At 38.2% G+C, this 24110-nt stretch overlaps 3 protein-coding genes across 6 annotated transcripts; all 3 read left to right on the top strand.

Moving 5' to 3' along the window:
* Positions 1-5205: 5205 nt before the first annotated feature.
* LOC112200292 (disease resistance protein RPV1) lies at positions 5206-12049 on the top strand. 2 transcript variants are annotated; one of them, XM_040512618.1, is made up of 6 exons: positions 5206-5817; positions 6112-7207; positions 7376-7651; positions 7744-8877; positions 8976-9777; positions 11948-12049. In XM_040512618.1, exons 1-5 carry the CDS (start codon positions 5312-5314, stop codon positions 9594-9596), a joined length of 3633 nt encoding a protein of 1210 aa, XP_040368552.1. In that variant the 5' UTR covers positions 5206-5311; the 3' UTR covers positions 9597-9777; positions 11948-12049. The 2 variants fall into 2 exon arrangements, with proteins under 2 accessions (XP_040368552.1, XP_040368553.1); XM_040512619.1 differs by lacking the exon at positions 11948-12049 and adding an exon at positions 11558-11940.
* A 5-nt stretch (positions 12050-12054) lies between these two features.
* On the top strand, positions 12055-22914 carry LOC112200284 (DNA (cytosine-5)-methyltransferase DRM2). Its single transcript, XM_040512631.1, is given in 7 exon segments — positions 12055-12725; positions 12836-13369; positions 13371-13435; positions 13438-13564; positions 15352-15483; positions 22738-22817; positions 22820-22914. Coding segments are annotated over 7 exon segments (1059 nt in total). The 5' UTR covers positions 12055-12699.
* On the top strand, positions 15745-18441 carry LOC112182271. 3 transcript variants are annotated; one of them, XM_040512632.1, is made up of 3 exons: positions 15745-15953; positions 17400-18208; positions 18322-18441. In XM_040512632.1, the coding sequence occupies exons 2-3, from the start codon at positions 17794-17796 to the stop codon at positions 18351-18353; spliced, it is 447 nt and encodes a 148-aa protein (XP_040368566.1). In that variant the 5' UTR covers positions 15745-15953; positions 17400-17793; the 3' UTR covers positions 18354-18441. The 3 variants fall into 3 exon arrangements, with proteins under 3 accessions (XP_040368566.1, XP_040368567.1, XP_024176485.1); XM_040512633.1 differs by lacking the exon at positions 15745-15953 and adding an exon at positions 16220-16417; XM_024320717.2 differs by lacking the exon at positions 15745-15953 and adding an exon at positions 16220-16483.
* Positions 22915-24110: the final 1196 nt, after the last annotated feature.

Raw genomic sequence — 24110 nt, 5'->3', positions numbered from 1 at the left:
TCTTGTATTTAATCAGTCAATCACCATATGTGTGTAAAGAAGAAATTAGGATATGCAAAGTATGGACCTTCTTGGTCTACCTTGCTCAAATTTTTTTTTTTTTTTGGGTATCTATTTTGTATAATGGAAGTTCTCAGCAAGGTTCTGGTTGTTGCTTGTGATCTTGTGTTTCAACATTTCATGATAAATGCCACCCTCAAATTCGGTATCCTAAGGCCTCGAATTGCAATCGCCAATCAAATATATTTCTGAGGGAGGCTCCTGAAATCGTTGGAGACCTGGAGGGATTGGATTGCATCTCCTTGACCTCTTGTAGAATTTGCTTCAGCCGATCCAATCTGATTCAAAACCACCTCTTTTTGGTTGAAGAAAACTTATAGATATTCAAATAATCAAATATATGGAGGTGAGAAATGCTTTTTGGGTTCGGCATGGATGGAGAGAGAGAGAGAGAGAGAGAGAGGGAGAGAGAGAGAGAGAGAGAGAGAGAGTTTCTGATTAGGAAGGAAAGAGGGGGAAAAAAACTAAGAAAATGAAAAGACAAAATTGTCTATGACATAGTTTACGGGGCAATGGAATTGACGCCGTTATAGACGGATGGTATGAAGATCAATGATTTAAAACGTGCGCGTCAGGCGCGCCTTAATGCATAGAAAGCGTGAAGCGGTAATCAAAATGCCTCTGTTTTGAAGATGAAGCGCAGAGGAGCTGAAGGAGGAGAAAGTGCGTGTCAAGGCGTTCTGGCGCACGCCTAATTTTTTTTTTTTACACACCAAAAGGATGTTGTTTTGGTGTTTTGTGTGTTCAAATTCATTTAGGTCGCATTTTGAACACCAGCCAAGCCCCAAATCACTCTCAGCAGCCTCCTCCCCGACTCTTCACTCTCAAGAGCAACCGATCCCAATCCCTTACTCAAAAAATTGATAAAATCATGAACAGCCCCTAAGATATGATCATTCTAACATCAACTTTCCTTGTTTTCTGTATATTGTAACCGTAAAACCACTCCTCTACCACTAGCTCTCAGTTTTTGAGCACGGGGAAATAGCCTACCCAAAAGGTAATCAAATTCTTGTTCTTCATGTGCTCGGTGTTCTCTTATCACAACTCGTTTTGATGATTGATTGGTTTGGAAGAGTTTGTAAGCAATATTATGGAACTGATTGTAATGTGTGTGTATATATATATATATGTATATATATAATTGCTTAGAAAGACTCGACTCAGGACTGGAGTGCTAATGTTTATGTTTCTGGTTGTTTTGTTCAATGACTAAAATATCAAATATCGAGGATATATTGATAGTCCCAAAAACGGAAATTTCGGTCGAAATTTCGATATCGATAAGGGGAAATGATCATTTACCCAATTTCAGCTTGAAAATTGCCCACTTGCTCCACTAACAGTTTTTTAACCCCATTTACCCAAAACACTCTAAGGGATTATTTCCCTAATACCCAATTAATTCTTTTTTTATTATTTTTATTTATTTTTGGGACTTTTTTGCCCTCTCCTTCTTTCTCACTTAGAGAGAGAAGTCATCATCCACCTTACTATGCTCCGGTGACCAGTGGCCGGCCGCTGTCTCCGGCGACCGGTGACGGGACTCTGGCGACCGATGATCGGATTTCCGAATCCGGTGACCGGCGTCTGATTTTATTACCCCCCAATAATACCCAGTCATCATATTATTGCCCCCCAATAACAATTTTATTAGGGAGCAATGATTTGTGAAAAACGAAGATGTTTTGAATTTTGAAAGCTTTCGGAGGTTTATCCAAATAAATATATTATTAAAGCCCGGTGATCATATTATTACTCCCCAATAAATATATTATTTCCCCTTAATAACAAGTCTATTAGGGATCATTAATTAATGAAAAATGAAGATGTTTATAATTTTGAAAGTTTTAGTAGGGTTATCCAAATAAATAATCTCATTATTACCCCCCAATAATCTTATTATTGCCCCAATAAACATTTCATTGCCCCCAATAATCTTTTTACTTCCCCCCAATAATCTTATTATTATCTTCCAATAATCGTTTTATTGCCCACTAATGATCTTATTATTGCCCAACCAAATCATAATAAACAAAACAATCACTACTAGCAACATCCCATATTGAAATCGACCAATTTTTTGGAGAAACAAACCACCGCAACAACCATAGGAGGCCTCCTACGCATTTTACCATAAAGAGGGGCAAAAAAAAAAAACAAGAAGAAGAAGAAGAAGAGAAGTCTGAATGACGGCGTCAGAGCCACGACCAGGAGCAAAGCCCGGACCCGAACTCCGGCTACTGAGTGGAGCTTCGGAGGTCTGATGACGACCCTGGCGTGGCGGCGGAGCATCGGAGGTTTCTTCTCCTGGCAGTAGTGCTCGCAATCGGAGATGCAATCGAGGTCAAGCATTTCACCGCGGAGCTTGTTGGGTATGGCGATGACAAGGACAAGCTTCGGAGGTCCTGGGTTAGAATGGGCTGGGTGATGGCCAGGCCGACGTTGCCGGCGCCGATGACGGAGATCTTGGTCTGGCTGTTGGAGGAGGAGAGAGGGCAGCGTCGTGGATGTGCTTGAAGAAGGCCTGGGTTAGGTCGATGATGAAGGCGGTCTGTCAAAACCGGCTGGGCGATGTAGTCGCCGGAGGTGGAGAGAGAGAGAGAGAGAGAGAGAGAGAGAGAGAGAGAGAGAGAGAGAGAGAGAGAGAGAGAGAGAGAGAGAGAGAGAAACTGGAGGTGGAGATCGGGGGGAGAGAGACAGAGAGTCTGAGAGGAGAGGGATGAGTTTCAATTTAATTAATAGGGGTTAAAATGTCAATAGATATTAGATTGGGTAAAGGGGGTTAAAAAACTGTTAGTGGAGCAAGTGGGCAATGTTGATGCTTAAATTGAGTAAGTGGTCACGGCCCCTATCGATAAATATTCGAGAAAAATGATGGAAATTTAGATAAAAACCCGGAAATTTTAAATAAGACTTTTGAAAATGTTATTTAATCAACTATCTACTATATTTCAAAAGAAAATGTTGAATAAACATTGTAATATATTGACTTATAGTAATTTAACATAAATTAGCATATGCTGAATCGTCTGACATTTCATAAAATTTAACTCAATATTCTCAGTATTTTTTTATACTAGATGGAAAAGTAGATATGATTAATTCAAATCAACAAAATAGAGTATAGAAACCAAATACTTTGTAGAGACTCATGATAGTATTTCAGGATGTTCTCTAGTTGCATATTGTAATAAGGGGTTTTGGTTCATTGCCCCCCCCCCCCCCCCCCTTGTATTCGACAGTTTCATTAATGAAGGCTTGAGGGCAGCCGCACCACCCTTTATTCAAAAAAAAAAAAAACCAAATACTTAGTAATATTAAATAATAGTATACCTAATTTTCAAATTTTGTATTACTGAAATAAGAGTATAAGAAATATATATATATATATATATATTTTTTTTTTTTTAATAGGAATTGATTTCATTAGTAATCAAGCCCATGAAAACAGGCCAGAGTCTAACTGCACTTACATAAGAACTCCGAAAAGATCCAGATACCTATTTAAGCCAACCTAAACTCATTAAAGTCTAAAGGGACGCTCGTTGGAAAGCAAGCCTAAGCAAGCAAGAACAACCTCGCTATTCTAAGGAAAAATCATTCATCTAGTCTAATATGCCAGCACTCAATTGTGGTACAAATAGCAACTAGAAACATCTTAGAAAAAGCTCATTGAGATTAATCCAACTTTATAAGACTTGTAACCAGATGTCTAAGAGCAGAGCGACCTAGAAAAATGATAGCTCCTTCCCCGTAAGGTTGGAGCTAGCACCCTCCTCGGCCTCTTCGGGAGCCAACAACCTCGGCAACAGGTTGGTCTTGCTCTTCCTGTCGAAATCCACTGCAACAGACTCAAACAGTCCAAACGTGAGCTTGAGCTCAGGCCTAAGAGCCCAAGCCCAAACCTGAGCAGATGGATACAAGCCCATCAGCCCAAGTCGGAGCCGAGGCCCAAGATGCCCAACCCAAACCCGTGCAACAACAACCGCAACTCTAATCTCCATTGGCCAATGTTCCTCAGCCGCCATCCGTCCCTCCGGCGGCCGTCCGTACCACCAAAGCATCAGCCAGGCAGAAAGATCGACGCGCGAAGAGAAACTACCGAACCCGGAGCCTTAATCGACCACCCTCACCGCCACAGTCTTTAGCTGCCGCGATCAGAGCCCGTCAACACCCTCGAAATGCCTCAGCCAAAAGCCGCTACGAATCGGAGCTGTATCGCCTCAAAAAGCCTTCAAACAAAGCTCCAGAACCCGACGGGGCTGCACAAGAAACTGCCGCTCATTCTTCTTGCAGTCGCCCTGGTCTGAACACCGCACAGTCGCCGCCACCACACGAAAACCCTAGTTTTCACCTTCTCGAGGTCACTCCGGAAAGAACGGAGGCCCTGCTTTTGTGAAAGTTGTTTAAGATTTTGCTACTATTGTTTCATGGATAAGAAATATATCTATTGTGAAGCATGAAGCTACAAAAAATGAATTGTGTGATGAAAATATTCTTGTTTTTAAAGTAATAAAGTTTATTTCATATTGAGAATTGTTGGTAAAAACATTTTTTTTATTGTAAATTGCCTATTAACTAAATATTTCTCTTAATTTCCGGATTTAGAAGTGAAAAATATTTATATATTGGCAAATGGCTTTGGGTTTGATTCAAAACAACAAATATGTATATATATTAGTTTAGGTATCTCGTGTGTGTGTCTATATATATGTATAGAATGCCCTAAATAACCAAATGGCATTTCAGCGGCAATGGTTGAGTTGCTTTGATTTCTTCTATGTATAAGACTAGTTCTATACATAAATACAGGGTTATACAACTAATTTATACGTAAGACTTACGCCTTATGCCTCAAGGCAAGCGCCTTGCTAATTAAAGCTCTCCCGGCTACGCCTCAGCCTTTTAAAACATTGATGAAAATTATGTCAGGTTTAAATGTTGGGGTACTAATGTGATAATTTTTAAATGTAATGCACCAAAGTGATGAATGGACTTTATATTAAGTACCATTTATAAAATTTTCTCTAAAAACTAGATATCAAATTATCCAATTGACCATGCCTCAACTATCATAAAAAGAATTTATCCAAATTGAAAATTGTCAAAAAGATATAGACAAGTTGAAAGTACAATGTTGCGTGGAAATAAAGCATAGACTCAGAGTAGCATTGACTAGAAACAGAGTATTTCCGTCGATAACACGCGGCTATGCGACTCTGATTCTAAAATTCCGACTAGGAGATCGATGGCGTCAACCTCTTCTCGTCGTCAGTGGAAATACGATGTCTTTCTAAGTTTCAGGGGGGAAGATACGCGCTGGTCCTTTACCGAGTATCTGTATATTGTACTAAATCAGAGAGGAATTCTCACCTTTCGGGATGACCGAGAGCTTGAGAAAGGAAAATCCATTAGGCCCGAACTTTTAGGTGCAATTAAGGAGTCTAGATCTGCGATTGTCATTCTCTCACCCAAATATGGTCGTTCGTCATGGTGCTTGGATGAACTCGTCAAGATTATTCAATGCATGAAAGACATGGGCCAACAAGTCTTCCCCATCTTCTACGGCGTGAATCCTTCTGATGTGCGGCACCAAACGGGATGTTTTGAGCTCAAATGGATATCCCAAGTAGATGTGCAAGTAAGGGCACATGAAGAAGTTTATGGGAAGTATGATGAGGACAGAATGAATGCCTGGAGAGCTGCTTTGGCTGAGGTCGCCAATCTTTCTGGCTGGGAATTCAACTATTATGGGTAAGTCTCCTTCCTCCATACTACTCATACCTATATATGTTTTCTTGCTAAAGTAGATATAGATATTCAATCCCATCCTTTTGAGAGCAGGATAATCTCTTCTTTTTAAAATCAACTATCCTTTATGATTTAAATTGGGATACGAATGGAGAGTAATGAACATCCAGTAAATTTGAGAGACTCAGTGGATTAGAATTTTGCATTTACTTAATCTTGCCAAATGCTATTATTGTTTTTGCCGCTTACGTTACATTGCTAAGTTTCTAACTCACAATTTTATCAAAATTTTCTCAGAAGTGTAACAAAACTAATTGAGGAAATTGCTAATCATATGCTAAAGATGCCCGTGCAGACACCGTCAAGTGTTGACAAGGGCTTCATAGGAATGGGTTCCCGCATTGATGATTTATTAAGCAATTACATATATCCGCAGCTTGATGCGGTGCGTTTTATAGGGATCCATGGCATGCGGGGCATAGGTAAGACAACACTTGCTCGAGCTATCCATGATGAAATTTGTCAGGATTTTGACCGAGCCTACTTTCTTTCCAATGTTAGAGAAAGGTCTAAAAACAATGGCCTAGTTTCTCTTCAAGAAAAACTTCTTTCTGAAATCCTAATGGCAAAAATTAAAAATATAGCGGATGAATACACAGGAGCTGCTATGATAAAAAGGCGGTTGTGTAGAATAAAGGTGCTTGTTGTTATTGATGATGTGGATCACTTGACACAATTAGAGAAATTGGCTGGAAGTCGCAACTGGTTTGGTTCTGGGAGTAGAATTGTCATAACCACCACAGATGTTCAGTTGTTAAAGGCACATGATGTTGATGCTACATACAAGGCTAACGGGTTAAACTGTGATGAAGCACTTCAACTTTTGAGTTTGAAGGCTTTTAAGAAATATCCCCCACCAGTAGATTATTTGCATCTGTGCTACGATATTATAGGGTATGCTCAGGGGCTTCCTTTGGCTCTCGTGGTTTTAGGTTCTTTTCTATTTGGTAGAAGAACTGATGAATGGGCAAGTGCGATAGATAGGCTAAAGAACACACCAGATAAACGCATTATTGATGTGCTTCGGATTAGTTTTGATGGACTGGATGAAAAAGACAAAGAAATATTCCTACATATTGCTTGCTTTTACAAGGGGAAGGATAAGGATCGTGTGACACAAATACTAGACTATTGCCAGCTAAACCCTGTCATTGGTTTAAGTGTTCTTGCTGATAGATCTCTCATAACTCTGTCCAACAACGAACTGTGGATGCATGATTTGCTGCAAGAATTGGGCTGGGAAATTGTTCGTGAACAGTTTCCCAAAGAGCCAGGCAAACGTAGTAGATTATGGTCTCATGACGACATCAACAATGTGCTGAAGAAAAATAAGGTAAGTGTTTGATAATGAAAAAAAGAAGCCAAGCATATTATTATTTGTGTTCGGCACTTCAATTATTTTGTGAAAAAAGAAATAAGGCAGATTACTTGTAATCTGCTTAGGCCTTGGTATTCTTTGTGTTCTACACTTGAGTTTTAATTCTTCGTTTTTCATTATCAGGGAACGGATTCAATCCAAGGCATGGTAATGGAGTTGACTGAATTACAAGTGGCTCATTGGAATCCAGAAGCCTTTTCAAATTTGTCTCAACTTGGTCTTCTCCATATTCGTAATGTGGACCTTCCCAAAGGCCTCAATTGTCTTTCTAATTCCTTGAGACTCCTCGAATGGACTGGGTATCCCTTAAGATCTCTCCCAAAATTTTTTGAAGGAGATGAACTTATTGAACTTAACTTGTGCCACAGCAACATTAAACAGCTTTGGAAGGGAACAAAGGTATGGCTATTAGTTAATAGACTACTTGTTTATCTCTATGAAGCAAATTGTCTGTTCTGTGTGGTGGCTCACTGTTTCGATTTTATGAGCAGAATTTTGACAAGTTGAAGTTCATCAAACTCTGCCATTCTCAAAGCATTGTGGAGACCCCAGACCTCGCAGGCGTTCAGAATCTTGAGAGTTTAGATCTTGAAGGGTGTGAGAATTTGGTAAGAATCCATCAATCCCTTGGATTTCTCAAAAAGCTTATTGTCCTGAATCTTAAAGACTGCAAAAGTCTCGAGAGTCTGCCAAGTAGAATTGAAATGGAATCTCTTGAAACATTAATTCTTTCTAACTGCTCAAAAGTTAAGAAGATTCCCGAGTTTGTTGGAAATATGGAACGTTTGTCGGTGCTTTATCTTGATGAGACTGCCATTGAGGAACTGCCAGTATCAATTGAACGGCTGACTGGCCTTGTGACATTGAATCTAAGCAACTGCAGAAATCTTGTCTGTCTTCCTAGCACCGTCGATATATTGAAGTCTGTTGAAAATCTTAATCTTTCTGGATGCTTGAAACTCGGCAAAAATCAGGTAAACGTGGGGGTGATGGACTGTTTTGAGGAAACTGATGTGAATAGTGGGTCCGCAATAGAAATGTCTCCTACCCATGATCGCAGAAAATATGTGAGAGGTTCAATCTTTCATGGATGCAAAGTAGTTTGGCGATCTTTAAAAAAGGTCTTGCCTTCTGGATTGGTGCAAAAAGTGAATACAGAGCCAAAGAGTTTCCACTTGCCTATATCACAAAAAGTGAATACAGAGCCAATGAGTTTCCGCTTGCCTATATCTGGTCTGTGTAATTTAACATATCTGAACCTGAGTAATTGCAATCTTGGTGAAGGAGCATTTGCCAACGAATTTGGTTACTTTCCCACTTTGGTGACCTTGAATCTAAGTGGGAACAATTTTGTTCGTCTTCCTTCAGGCATTGGATTGCTTTCTAGGCTTGAGAACTTTAACTTGGAGAATTGCAAGAGACTTCAAGAGTTGTCAGACCTTCCATCAAATAGTATACTAGATTTAAGGGCAGATGGTTGTACTTCACTGAAATACTTGTTTGATGCATCAAATTTGGACAGATTAACCAAATCATATTTCAATTTCATCAATTGCTTCAATCTAAATGGCAATCAAGGATGCAATAACATAGCATTTGAAATGCTGAAGACATTAATGTATCAGGTACTCCCTAAGTGTGTGTGTGTGTGCGCGTGCGCGCGCGTTTCTGCTCATATACTTATAGACATTAATCAACTAACAACCTATCTTTTCTTGCACAGGGAATCTCTAATGACAGGGAAACTTTTCAAATTGTAATTCCTGGAAGTAATATTCCTGAGTGGTTCAGCCATCAGAGTGTTGGGTGTTCTGTAAGTGTATCTCTGCCTGCACATTGGAATAACAGTCGGGTTTTGGGATTTGCTCTGTGCGCTGTTTTTGTACTCCATGAGCACCATCGGGTGAATGAGCTTTATATAGATGAATTCAAGACTTTTAATGCAACACATCATCTTGTATGTTGCCTGAAGCTCGATGGAAGAGAATTGGAAGTATATGGCAGACAGCCTGCATTTCGCTTTAGTGAAGAATTTTGCAAGGTGAAGTCAGATCACCTGTGGCTATTCTATGTATCTCATGATAAATACTTTGGTACAGAGCGGTGGCATAACAGTTGCAGTCAGTTTGAGTTCTTATTTGAAACCAGAGGGCCAGGTCTGAAGGTGAAGGAGTGTGGAGTCCGTCTGATATATGAGCAAGATGTGCAAGAGTTGAACCGAACAACCACTTCATCAAGCAGTGGGATGTCTCCTTATGGGGATATATTGATTGGTTTTGACATTCCAGTTGCAGGGGAAACCAGTGGCAGTGGTAGCAGAACTTGCACGCTTGAAGAATTATAGGACTGGCAGAAATATAGGGGATCCACCACTGGCACTCTGAAAGACCATAATTAAGGACTTTCTGATCCAATGGTTGGAAATGAGTTGCAGATATTGAATGGCCAATGCCTCCTCTTCTCTCGTTTGAATTTCTACAGTAATTACTCTCTGGAGCTCTCTTGCCTTCGTCTTTTACAGTTAGGTGAGTCTTGCTCACTCTAGTTTTGATATTTTGCGTAGTTATCAGTGGACTCCCCAAGTTATTTCCAAATGACACTATAATCTTGCTTGCATAACCGATATTATTGAAGTAGTTTTAAAATAAACTGAATTGCCTCTCTGTAGTTAGTTTGATAGGAAAGCATATAAAGCTTCTCATATTGATTATAGTCTATAATCTATCAGTACACTTGTAGGCTTGCACCATTAGTATTATACTTTATACCGTGTACTCATGTAGAATGGTGTGCTGTTGCAGAGACTTTTAAGTAACCCTGCATTGCTTCTCCATTATATATAACTTGTATGTAATTGCTTTCTGTTCGTGTTCGTGTTTGCTTTAACTGTTTACGGCACATTAGGGTTTCGTTTGGTACTGATTCCAAGTTTTTCTAATGTAATACACTCTGTCTTGTAATAAGGTGAGACCACTGTTTTTTTTATTTTTTATATTATTATTATTTTTTTTTACTCTGACATGGGAGAGAATGAGGCTAAAGGGGGAATTGAAATCCAAAAATTTTGATAATTTATGGTTAAAGAGTATGATATGAATAAGTTTTCTGAAGGATTTTTATGCAACAGAAATGTCTGCTTTTTCAATTTCTGGCTTTACGTATGCCCTGTCCTGTTTCGGATTCTTGAGTTTGTTTTCAACAGACGGCTCCCCTTCCTAACAGGGTGGCTATTTGCTCATTTCTGGCTGCTGTTGTGTCATCTCATAATCGAGTCGAGTACTCGTATAATAGTCCTATAATACTGCTTGGATTTCATACATTATCATATTATAGTCACTTTATTTGTATCATTCTGTTCAAGGTATACATTATCATGTTTCACAATTGGGTTATTTGTGATTTTAATCCAACTTGTTTACTGTTTTGGGTACAAGGTAAAGTCATTTATGGGTGCATTTCAAGTACTGATGAATCCAACTGCACTAACTTCGTGTTGTGTTCCAGTCATGGAGTTCATAACTTAACATATACCAAAATATAAAGGAAATTTTGCAATCTGCCAGACCTTGTCTGCTGGAAGCAATTTGGCATATTACTGTTTCCCTTTACCGTACACAGTATTGGGACATAGTTGATAAACTTCATGGATTGTTCATGCATATAATTGTCTACTGTTTGTAAAAGTAAACTCCCTTAAGCATGGTAGCTTCCAGATAATTTCAGCGTTTATACTCTTGCAAGATACAATGATCATGGTGATAGTGAATTCAGATGCTCACAATTTCAGTTATAACTTTTCTAAACAAAATGTTGCATCTATTTTAGAGTGATTCAAGATACAATAAGAATAGAAATTTATATTTAAATAATCTTACTTGTTTAAATCGGACTCCTTGTCCGTCTCCCTATAACTCGATTTTGCTTTTTCAATAAAAAGCTGTTTCTTCTTCAAAAAAAAAAATTAAATAATCTTACTAGCGGACTCCTTGTCTGTCTCCCTGTAACTCGATTTTGCTTTTTCAATAAAAGCTGTTTCTTCTCAAAAAAAAAAAAAAAAAAAATTCAAATAATCTTACTTGTTTGCTATAAACCATAGACACCAAGTATGTTTTCCTGTGACGGTATCTCTCCAAACGATGAACTGATTCATTATGAATTTTATGCTACTCTGTCTGTACTCTCTAGTACAGCTTTCTAATTGAGGAATTGTAATGTTATATGAACTCGTACGTGTAATGTAATGTGTTTATAATTATTTATCATTCCTTTATTAACACTATGATAATTATTGAAAAATCTCTGCAGCGACACTGTTAGCTAGGGATAGATCTGTAGCTGGGTTGATATTCATTCTGGCATCAGATAAATCTTGCAAGCACGTAAGTTTGCATCATCAATCTCCATATGATAAACTCTGTATGCCATAGCCAAAATAGCATAGTTAGTCATTTTTCCATGGCTCAACAACTTTTACTAGACCTTAAATCTTCAAGCATAGTTTGGCCCTTTTTAATAAGTATCTCTATTCTCCACGCCACATGATATTACATTGTTTTGCAATACTGATGGAATTTCCTCATCATTCTATTGGCTAGTCCATCAATTTACATGGGATTATTGGTCCATGGCAATGCCATTTCACTTGCATGTTACATATGTGGACTTCACAGAAACATTAATCAACTATTTTTGCAGGTAACCATCGATCCTACATCTGAGGCGGAGACAAAACTTATGTCCCTGGTTAAAATGGGGTACAGTGAATTGGAGGTTTCAATGGCAATAGAAAGATGCAGTATAACTTTTTATATTTATATATATATATATATTTTTTTTTTTTTTAAAATTTGAGAATTCTCATGTGCTGATTTATCTGTATGCTTTAATTCTTTTTGATGATTGTGTTGATATTCTGTAAACTGCTATTTACTTGCTCTAGGTATACATATCTTTAGCTCCAAACCAATGCCAGAAGTATAACCAGAACAAATTTCATTTAGGGTCTAACACTCATATTTCATCTTCAATGCATCCAAAATATATATTGCTTTCTTTCTGGGTAGTCAGGAATCAGGATCAAAATCATGTAACTGGAACTGTATAGCAGGAGAATCTCGTCGAACTAGGCTGCAATGTTTTTCATAGCATAAAAAAGGCCAGTGATTTTGGGGCCACAAAACTCCTTCCTAATATTATCTGTTGTTTAGTAAGAAATCCAACCAGGTTTACTAGTTTCTTTGACTTGGACAATAAACCACTTTCTGCTAGTTCAGTCAGTTGGTGATGCCATCCATCCTCAGTCTCTTTTTCAATTCTATATATGTTGTTACCTGTCTCTTTTTACTTACTCCAGTTTGTTTTTTCTCATTCAAACATTGCAGGTATTGCCTCATCAATTGTTGATTTGACTGATTTCATATCAGCTGCTCAAATTTCAAAGGCAGAAGATGGCCATCTTCCCCTTGAAGAGATGGTATTGTTTTTCCTTCTTGCTGATATTCAATGTTAATTTCTGGACTAAGAATCAGTTTATCTACACATTCCATGTCTGGTAGATTTTGACTGCTGGTACAACTTTTACAGCGTACACGTGTGGAGTGAGTATCCTGAGAAGAGTAAGAGGAAACTTTGTGAATCTTCATTGCTGAAAAGAAAAAGGATTATGGGACATGGAAACCAGATCATAGGGGAAGATGCTGATGCAATTCATCTCCCAAATCCAATGATTGGGTTTGGGACTCCAGCTGATCTCTGTCAAATCTACCAAAATCTTCCAAAGGCAGCCGCAGGACCTCCTTATTTTTACTATGAGAATGTGGCATTGACACGTAAAGGAGTTTGGAGCACAATATCCCGCTTTTTGTATGACATGAAGCCTGAGTTTGTTGATTCGAAGTATTTTTGTGCTGCTGCAAGAAAAAGGGGCTATGTTTACAATCTTCCAATCAAAAACAGATTCTGTCTCGTTCCCCTTCCACCACAAACTATATTTGATGCATTTCCCATGACAAGGAGGTGGTGGCGGCCTACTTGGGATGATCGGACACAGCTAAATTGCTTACAGACTTGCCTTGTTAGTGCAACAATTACTGAGAGGATCATGAAGGCTCTTAAAGACTGATGAAGATGAAATCCCACCTGAAAGTGTCCGTCGCTGTGTTATTTATGAATGCTGCAAGTGGAATCTGTTTGGGTAGGAAAGAAAAAGGTGGCCCCACTTGAGCCTGATGAAGTAGAAATGCTTTTGGGGTTCCCGTGGGACCACACAAGGGGAATAAGCAGGACAGGTGGATACAAGTCACTGGGAAATTCACTCCTGGTAAAGTTCTTTCTATTTGCATTTGCATTGAACATTTCTTTCTTCCTTATTGTTCAGTTCATGTAATGAATGATACTGAATATTTCAGACAGCTCATTTGCTTTGTTTTTTTGTTCTGTTCACAAGCATGATCTGTATATCAACTTCTCAATAATTGAACTGTATTTTTCAACCTTTCTATCAGTTGTCCAAGTATTTTGAAATCACCTTTACTAATGGTTTATTGGGATTATCAACAAAAAAAGAGACTCAAGTAGAATTTTTTAACCTAGCGCTTTGCTAGGGTTATTGTTGGCCTCCTCCATTGACAAAATTCTCAAACCTTCCAGACCTCTTTGATCATGGCCATTGCTAGCCTTGTGGCTAACTTTCTATTTCTTCTTGCTATTTTCGATCTGGCACTAGGTGTTCCGTCTTGGATGGGGATGTCTAGGGGTGCTGGTTGGGCCATGGCTGATCTGAAGCCGAGCTCCAAGGGAGTGGAGCTATATTGGTTTAAGGCGGATCGGCGAGTCTGGATCTTGAATCGCGGTCAACCGGTTGGCATCGGTCTGGATCTTGGATTGCGGCCGCCTTGAAGTGGGTTCCCTGGGGTTGCTGTTTGGGATGGTCGGTTAGATGTTTAGGTGGCTGATCTGAGGCCGAGCTCTAATGGCGTGGTTCTGGTAGGGTCTGCATTGGATCGGCATGACTGGGTTGTGGATCGAGGTCGTCAGACTTCCGACGGTGGTAGGGAGCCTGGAGTGCTGGGTTGGAGGTAGCAGTCGCAGCACTGGTGTCCTCTTCTTGTTACTGTGTTGGGCGACAACGAAGTTGGCTGCACTGGTGGCTATGCTATTCAGGTTTCCTGATCTGAGTGGTGGCGTCGTGATAACGATGGGGGCATGGAGGCAAGGCCAGTGATGGTTTGTGGCGGACTGGGGGTGCGGCTCAGGATGTCGGCGTTGCTATAGGGAGTGCGTGCCTTGGTTTGGATTCGACGTCTGGTGGTGATGATTAGGGCGAGGTGGCTAATGATGACGGAGTCGGAAATGGCAGCATGGACGGGCGAGATGGATGTGGAGGTGGTGGTTGGTGCGGCGGCAACGCCGTTGTCTCCATTGTTCCACTCAAACTGTGGATGGACTGGGCCACTTGGGCCTTGGATTGCTTTGTGGGCTTTTTTCTTGGGCTCATTAGATTAGGGAGTGTGAATCCACCTTTGTTGTGAGTTAGCATGGAATGGGTCTTTATGACCCACAATATTGTTTAATTTTGTTTGGGTCGCAAAAACCAGAGCCTTAGTTGAAACCATTTTATGTCTGCTTGGAGGTTTCTTGGTTTTTGTTAGAATAATGGTGTCTGGACTTCCTAAAAGGTGGGTGTACTGGGGACATTTTGGGATTTTTATTCTTCTAGAATAGGGATTTTGGAAGGTTCTGAGGAACGATTCTTTCTGTCGACTCCATATGGGTGTTTCGTTTTTGTACTGCTTGCTGAACTTAATGAAAGGGCTGACCTATTTTGATAAAAAAAAAATGGTTCATTGGGATTTAGATATTCTCTCTATTAAATTCGCTCATAGGTTCGTTTGCATTTATATTTCCTACAGTTTCACTTTACCACAGAGTTATATTTGCTTCGGTTTTCACTACTTGTCTGCTGAAGCATGACAGTTTTTTAGTAGACTTGTATATTTCGCTGTTTCTATCTAATGAACTTTATATTTGAACAATTTCTATTATAGTAGATTCACTTCCATCGCATGCTCTGCTATTACATTTTACATTTGGGTTCCACTTCTTCACATTGATACAGTGGCTTATCACCCGTCAGTTTTGAAAGATCAATTTCCCAATGGGATCAATGTCCTCTCTCTTTTCTCTGGGATTGCTGGTGCAGAGATAGCTCTTCACCGTCTTGGTATCCTGATGAAGATGTTGGAAAATATGGACTTCACATTATCTCATAGCATTAAGTAAATGAGAACTGATTTAGTTTAAGATAAATAACAGGAAATATAATGCTTTAACTCTATCTAGTTACCTATTGAGAATGTATATCTCTTAATAGGAGTTAGAAGTTCAAGTTAACGTTACCTAGTTAACATCAAGTCAATGTGATAAACTTAAGTCTCCTAATCGATAAGCTTTAGGCAGATAACCTGGACTCTTTTATGGAGAGAGGACTCTTTGGATTAATGCCTATATATTAGCAGGAGAAGTCCCTGCCTCTACTACGAGTAACAAACAGTTCATTTTCCATAGAGTGAGGTTAAACAGTAGTAGAAGGTAGAAGACTCTTCTTTGGTAAGGTTGCTGTGATAATCATCTGCAGAAATGGATGTCAACATGGTTTCCCTTGGTCAGACTATCTTGGATGGAATCAAAAGTGTGGATGCAGGTGGGCGTCCAAATAAAATTAGGAATTCTCTTCTACTGATCTCTTGTTCATATGTTTATGCTTTTGGTATGTGTTTGTGTAATTGTGAATTGATCTTTATGTTGTGATGATTAAGTTGCTGCATCATGGTTTTTACAAATGGTATCAGAGCTTAGGATTTTCACAAATACATGAATCATACCCCATTTGTTTTATTGCAGAAAATACAAAAAAAAAAAAAAAGGTTAGAAAAATAAAATGTTTTCTACGGGGCTTTAATACCTTAGCCTATTTAAATAACCTTTGCCCATTTATTTACACCAGTCCAAATCTGTTTTTTAGAATAAAATCCCAAACTTAAGAATACAACAACGGATATTTTAGCATCTGGGATTGATTTGGGGATTTGGGGGCTGAGAGAGCGCGATGAGATTAAAGATCTCAGAAGGGATTCAAGACCCATTCAGGCGCTCAATTCATATAGGGTTAGTTTTTTGCTTTAACTTTGCTTCCGCTGAGTTTTCTGTTGCTGTGCTGTAGCAGAGGCCAAGGTAGGATTACTGGAAATCTCAAAACTTGCTTTTCAATTCTGCATATGGAAAGGGTTGTCATATGGATTACTGTTTAGCATATGGAAAGGGTTGTCATAATCATATTAAGCCTGTTTGATCATACTCGTTGATGGAATATCTGCATATATGTTGAATGTTCTGTGGATGTATGAAATTGAAATGTGAGATTGGAATTCCATGATTATAAAGTCCTTACTGATTCAACTATTGATCTTGTGATTAAATATTACTGGATGCAGTTGCTGTGTTTTTTGACAATGGGTAAATGTATTAATATCTCCCGAATATGAAATATGCAGAATTTTAGTTATTATCATTGTCTTCACAGCTAACATGTAAAACTAATAGGTTCTTAAGTTAATCAGAACATATAGCTATTAGTTTTTGGTTTTGTAATTTTCTGGAAAATTGTATTGATCATGTTGCACAAAGCAAACCTTCACTATTGTTTTTCGGAAAAATTTTTGAGGTTTAACAAAACTGAAACTTGTGTTACTGCCTTTAAATGTATACTTATATTTTGTCTTCCAAAGAAGTGTTTACTATGTATATTTAGATGCAGAACAACATTACATGTAAACTCTAGATTCCTATTTCGATGCATTGAAACTTTTCTCTATCCAAAGATGTTGATTGTTTCCTTGAATAACTGGAATCTACTGAATATAGTGTAATGATTTAGAACTTAAGCATGTTATGTCTTCTGCCACAAAGGTGCTGCTTAACATTGATTTCAGTTATGGGAATTTTGTTTTATGTTATGACTGCGTTTTGTGATTGCAGCTGTTTTGTATGTTTTGTTTTTCCTAAAACAGTACATGGTTACATAAAACTTTAAGTAACTTTAAAACACACAAACAAGGAACTTACACAAAATTATTTTCTTTTTGTTTAGGACTCTCTGTGGTGACCTTAGGTCAGATCCAATTGCTTAATGGGTGGAATTATAAGACCTAGAGAAATCAAGTAGAGTTTTACCTTTCCATGCACCAAAATATGGACCTCTGTCTGATTGAAGAACAGCCACTTGAGCTGGACACAGACAGCACTGAAGAGGATAGGAAGTACTACAAGGAGTGGTACCAATGCAACAGGAAGGCCAAGAATGTAATTAGGAGCACGATGTCCAACACTGTTAGAGGGTCAATAGTAGAACCAGACCTAGCTATGGACTTTTTGGAAGCTATTGCTGACAAATACAGGGAAAGTCATAAGGCTGAAGAGCTAGGCTCTCTAAGAGGTTCAATGAGCTGAAATTTTCTGGCAGTGGGAGTGTGAGAGAACATATTATGGAGCTGATAGAGATCAATGCTAGGTTGAGGGACATGGGGATGGGAGTTAATGATGAACAGGTTGTTCATGTAGCACTGTTTTCCTTGCCAAGTGACTATAGTAACCTCAGAACCTCCTATAATGCAACTGAGTCTAAATGGGACCTCAACAAACTTATTTCAATTTGTGTGGATGAAGAGGATAGAGTTAAGAAGGAGAAAGAACCCACTAAAGCAGTGAACTTGGTTGAAAAACCCAAGTGGAAGAAACATAACAAGCTTAAGTTGAAGAAGACAACCAATACTAAAGTTTCTGGGAAACCTGCAGACTCAAAGGCTGCAAAGCCATTCAAGTTTAAGTGTTACTTCTGCAAGAAGGTTGGACACATGAAGAAAGAGTGCAGCGGGTTCAAAGCTTGGATGATTAAGAAGGGTAAGTTAGTTCAAAATTCAGTTTTCTCCTTAGAAGTTAATTTTATAAATGTAGAACCACATTCTTATTGGATAGACTTAGGCTCACCTATACACATTACAAATTCCTTGCAGGGTTTAACAAACAGGAGGGTGCCAAGGAGTGATGAGGTCCATGTCTGTGTAGGCAATGGGATGAGGGTAGCTGTGAAAGCAATTGGAACCTTGAAGCTAGATGATTAGGAAAATTTTTGATTCTAGATAGTGTTTATTATATTCCTTCTATGAAAAGGAATTTCCTTTCTGTTTCTCTTTTGGTTAAGGTTTCTGGATGTAGACTTTTTATTGATTATGATGGAATAAAGATTTATCAAGGTTCTTCATATCTTGGTTCAGGTGTTATTATGAACATTATTTGCAATTAAATTGTTCTGTTCCTAAACAGGATATTATGTTGATTGAAAATAATCAAAACACATTAAGAAATAACACTGTTGCAGGTGTTAAGAGATCTTTATTCAATGAAAAATCTGCATATTTATGGCACAGAAGATTAGGTCATATATCAAAAGAGAGACTTAAAGTACTTGAGGAAAACAAAATATTGCCAGAATTAAACTTTTCTGATCTTGAAGAATGTATTGAGTGCTATAAAGGAAAATCGACAAATTTCAGAAAACTTAAAGCAACAAGAAGTCAAAACCTTTTCGAACTCATACACACTGATGTTTGTGGTCCTTTCAAGCATAAGACTATTTGTGGTAATGTGTATTTCATTACATTTATAGATGATTATTCTAGGTATTGCCATGTTCGGTTACTATCAGAAAAAGCACATTCACTTCAAGCTTTTAAAATTTTTAAAACTGAAGTAGAACTATAGTTAGAAAGAAAAATTAAAGTTGTAAGGTCTGATAGAGGAGGAGAGTTCTATGGTAAGTATACTAAGGCAGGTCAACAAAAGGGACCATTTGCTTTGTTCTTGCAAGAACAAGGCATTAAGGCCCAGTATACAACTCCGTACAGTCCCCAACAGAATGGGGTTGCAGAAAGGAAAAATAGAACCCTTCTTAACATGGTGAGGAGCATGATGTGCACCTCAGGATTGCCTAAATTTCTTTGGGGAGAAGCCTTAAGAACAGCAAATTACATTTGCAATAGGGCCCCAAGTAAATCTGTAGATAAAACACCTTTTGAATTATGGTGTGGTAGGCAGCCAAGCTTGCATCACTGCCATGTGTGGGGGTGCAAAGCTGAGGCAAAAATTCCAAATGCACAAGTGCAGAAACTAGAATAAAAAACAGTGAGTTGTAATTTTGTTGGTTATTGTGAGAAATCAAAAGGCTATAAATTTTATGCATCACACCATTCACCTAGAATTTTTGAAACAAATCAAGCAAAATTTCTAGATGAAAATTTCTGTAACACAAATTTTGAAGATCTTTCTTCGGACTTTGAGGAATTACAGAAAATGTGAATTTAAGTATGATACTGCCTTTGATACAAGATCATGACTTAACTGCAATTGCCACAGAAAATATAGTTTCGAACCAAAACGTCATAAGTTCAGTAGCTTCACCACACCATTTAGCTGAACCAGCCAACCAAGAACCTCAAATTCAACTTGCAGTGCAAAATAATGTTGAAAATGCAGAAATTCCTCCACCTAGAAGATCCCAAAGAGCTAGGAAACCTACCTTTGGAGGGCAAGATAGTGAGTATATTGTGTACCTGCAAGAACTTGATGAAAATCTTGCAGAAGACAATGATCTGTTAAGTTTTAAACAAGCTATTGAAAGCAGTGAGTTTAAGGAATGGAAAAAGGCCATGGAAGCTGTATTAGAATCCATGAGTCAAAACGCAGTTTGGGAACTTGTCAAACTTGATCCAAACCACAAACCTATAGGGTGTAAATGGGTGTTTAAGACCAAAAGGGATGCAAAGGGTAATATAGAAAGACATAAAGCCAGGTTAGTAGCTAAGGGTTTTACAAAAAAAGAGGGTATTGACTATACAGAAACTTTTTCCCCAGTTTCCACTAAAGACTCATTTAGGATTATAATGGCTCTTGTAGCACATTATAACATGGAACTACATCAGATGGATGTGAAAACAGCATTTCTGAATGGGGAAATAGATGAAGTCATCTACATGAAACAACCTGAAGGTTTTGAAAAATCTGGAAAAGAAAATCTAGTGTGCAAACTCAAGAAATCGATTTACGGACTTAAACAAGCTTCTAGGCAATGGTATAAGAAGTTTGATTCAGTAATCTCTAAATTTGGTTTCACAGAAAATATTGTAGATGAGTGTGTATACATTAAGACAGTGGGAAATAATTTTATTTTCCTCATACTGTATGTAGATGACATTTTATTGGCTTGCACTAACATGAAGTTACTCAAAGACACAAAAGTCTTCTTATCAAATAATTTTGATATGAAAGACTTGGGTGAAGCATCCTATGTCTTAGGAATTGAGATTCAAAGGGACAGAACACAAGGTGTGCTAGGCTTGTCTCAACACAATTACATTTCCAAAGTGTTGAAAAGATTTGGAATGGAAACTTGTGCTTCTGGTGAAGTTCCCATGTCCAAAGGAGATAAACTTACCAAAGGTTCCAAAATAGGGGGGAAGAGTGATTCTGAAATGGAGAGCAAGCCTTATGCTAGGCTAGTAGGCAGTCTCATGTATGCACAAGTCTGTACTAGACCTAATTTATCATTTGCAGTAGGTATTTTATCCAGCTTTCAGTCTAATCCTAGCCATGAACACTGGATTGCTGGTAAGAAAGTACTTAGATATCTTCAAAGAACTAAAAATCACATGTTGGTCTACAGAAAAGTAAAACATTTAGAGTTAACTGGTTTTACAGATTCAGACTTTGCAGGTAATTATCCTGACACAAAGAAATCAACTAGTGGTTATGTGTTTATGCTTGCTGGTGGGGCTGTGGCATGGAAAACCATGAAACAGTCATTGATATCCACTTCCACTATGCAGGCAGAATTTATAGCAATTTATGAAGGTGTTTGTGAAGGTATCTGGAGTAAAAATTTTATGTTGCATACCAAAGTCTTGAGCTTCATTGTTTCAGATGCACTTAAAATTTTTTGTGATAATGAGGCTGCAGTTTTCTTTAGCAAGAATAGTAAAAGGTCAAACAATTCCAAACATATTGATCTTAAGTACTATAGTGTGAGAGAGAGAGTGAAGCACGGAGAAGTGAGCATTTTGAACATTGACACAGACTCTCAGCTTGCCGACCCATTTACAAAAGCATTGTCAGTTGCAGCATTCCAGAAACATGCAGCAAACATGGGAATTTTATCTGAATTGAGAGCTTGAGCTCAGTGGGAGTCAATTTTTATTTGAATTTATATTTTGTGTAATCAGTTCCTCGATTCAGCTAGTCTTCAAATTTTAGTTCACTTGTAATCTTTATCTTACAAGTCGTTAATAAAATGAGGTATTCCAGTTATGAATTTCTTTTGTTGGTACCATTTCAGTTTCTGGAATAATCTGTTGGATTTTAAATTGAGTGTTTTGTCAAGTGGACTATTCTGCTATGCATGTTTTACAGATTAAGTCTCAGACTATCAAGTCCACTAGTGTGTAGAAATAGTTGGTGTGATTTTGAAGATTACAAAATCAATGCAGTAGGACAGTGAGCAAGTAATTTTACAGGTAGATATACAATTTTAAATTGCTCCTTATTATCATGTTTTGAGCTCATGTGATTTGTAGCAGCTGATGTTAAGTGGTCATCAACTAGTGTAGTTATGTTAAATCATTTCTGGTTTTTGGTTCTTGGATTAGTTTCTGCTATTTGACCGAGCTGAATGGACCTTGAGTATGCTTATGTTTCAGTGCACACTTTAGTTGTTATTTGTTTTGAACTATGGTTCAGTTATCAAGCTTTTAGACAATGTGAGTCCAAGTGGGAGAATGTTGGAAAATATGGACTTCACATTATCTCATAGCATTAAGTAAATGAGAACTGATTTAGTTTAAGATAAATAACAGGAAATATAATGCTTTAACTCTATCTAGTTACCTATTGAGAATGTATATCTCTTAATAGGAGTTAGAAGTTCAAGTTAACTTTACCTAGTTAACATCAAGTCAATGTGATAAACTTAAGTCTCCTAATCGATAAGCTTTAGGCAGATAACCTGGACTCTTTTATGGAGAGAGGACTCTTTGGATTAATGCCTATATATTAGCAGGAGAAGTCCCTGCCTCTACTACGAGTAACAAACAGTTCATTTTCCATAGAGTGAGGTTAAACAGTAGTAGAAGGTAGAAGACTCTTCTTTGGTAAGGTTGCTGTGATAATCATTTGCAGAAATGGATGTCAACATGGTTTCCCTTGGTCAGACTATCTTGGATGGAATCAAAAGTGTGGATGCAGGTGGGTGTCCAAATAAAATTAGGAATTCTCTTCTACTGATCTCTTGTTCATATGTTTATGCTTTTGGTATGTGTTTGTGTAATTGTGAATTGATCTTTATGTTGTGATGATTAAGTTGCTGCATCATGGTTTTTACAGAAGAATGTTATGTCGGTGGAGATATCAGAGGTTAGCAGAAATGTTGTAAGGTGTTGGTGGGAGCAGACAAACCAGAGAGGGTAGCTGATGTGCAAGAGTTGAATGCTGACCCCTTAGAGCATTATATCGGTTCCTTTGGTGGGTTTGATCTAGTGATTGGTGGCAGTCCATGTTAGAATTTTATGGTATTTCAAAATACTTGCTGTTAGTATTCCATTCCAATTGAATTCATCCGTTTCTTTCATGCCGGAATTCAAAGAATTCAAATGATTATTGATTGCCATAGATTTTCAGTTACATGAGTTAATGGCAATAGTGGTATGTATGTTACATGATCATTTGAATTCAATCATACGTTTATGTTCAATTGGACCGTTCGAGTAGAATTAAAATCCATGTTCAAAACTCAACTGGTCTATTATTCTTAATTGCATGACTTGATCCTATATTGTGTCTGCATGCGTTGGGGTGTTTGAATAGTGTCAGTTACAAGGCTTAATTACTTCATGATTAATTTCATATGAAACACTACTATATATACCCTCCTTGACGAGATCTTCTATACGTGCAAAAACCTAACATAGCTATCTCTATATCATGTCTCTGTGAGTCTCTTTTCTCTGTTCCACCAAAAGGAAAGTCTCAAAGTTGTTCTACCAATCCAAGTATTGTGAGTGTACACATACGAGGATCAAGGTTGTTGTATCCTGGAGGGTAGGGCACCTTAACCTGATACACCAAGACTTAGTCTTCGAGGGGCGGATCTACTCTTAAGGGCAGTGACTACACGCCTCAACCTAACAAGTTCTCATTCACCCGAAGCATCATCCATCTCCATTTTCCAACAATCTTAAGAGTATAACACCATGGATGCTGCTTTGACCAACACCAAGATTCCTGATGTGTCCAAGATTGATGTGTTCAAGGGTTCCTTCTTCAAAAGGTGGCAAGAAAGGGTTTTCTCCATCCTCGATGTCATGAATTTGGCTGATTACCTCACGAAGGCCAAGCCCAAGGAAGGTAGCGAGAATTATAACAAAGAGTTGGCTGAATGGGAGAAAGGTAACAAAATATGTAGGCACACTATTTTGAGCACACTTTCAAATGAGCTTTTTGATATATACTGTGCCTACAAGACTGCTGCTGAAATTTGGGAGATTCTCACCAAAAAGTACGTAACTGAAGATGCTAGAACCCAAAAATATGCAATTGGGAATTTCCTTAAATATCAAATGGTGGAGGACAAGGACATTTCACTTCAAATTCATGAGTTTCACAAGGTCATCAATGATTTGAAGACTGAAGGCATTGAATTACTTGAAGCATTTCTGTCTGGAAGTCTCATTGAAAAGCTGCCTGAATCATGGAAGGA

The sequence above is a fragment of the Rosa chinensis genome, chromosome 1 (assembly GCF_002994745.2).
Source record: "Rosa chinensis cultivar Old Blush chromosome 1, RchiOBHm-V2, whole genome shotgun sequence".
Classification (NCBI taxonomy): domain Eukaryota; kingdom Viridiplantae; phylum Streptophyta; class Magnoliopsida; order Rosales; family Rosaceae; genus Rosa; species Rosa chinensis.
This window is presented reverse-complemented; position numbering and strand designations above follow the sequence as displayed.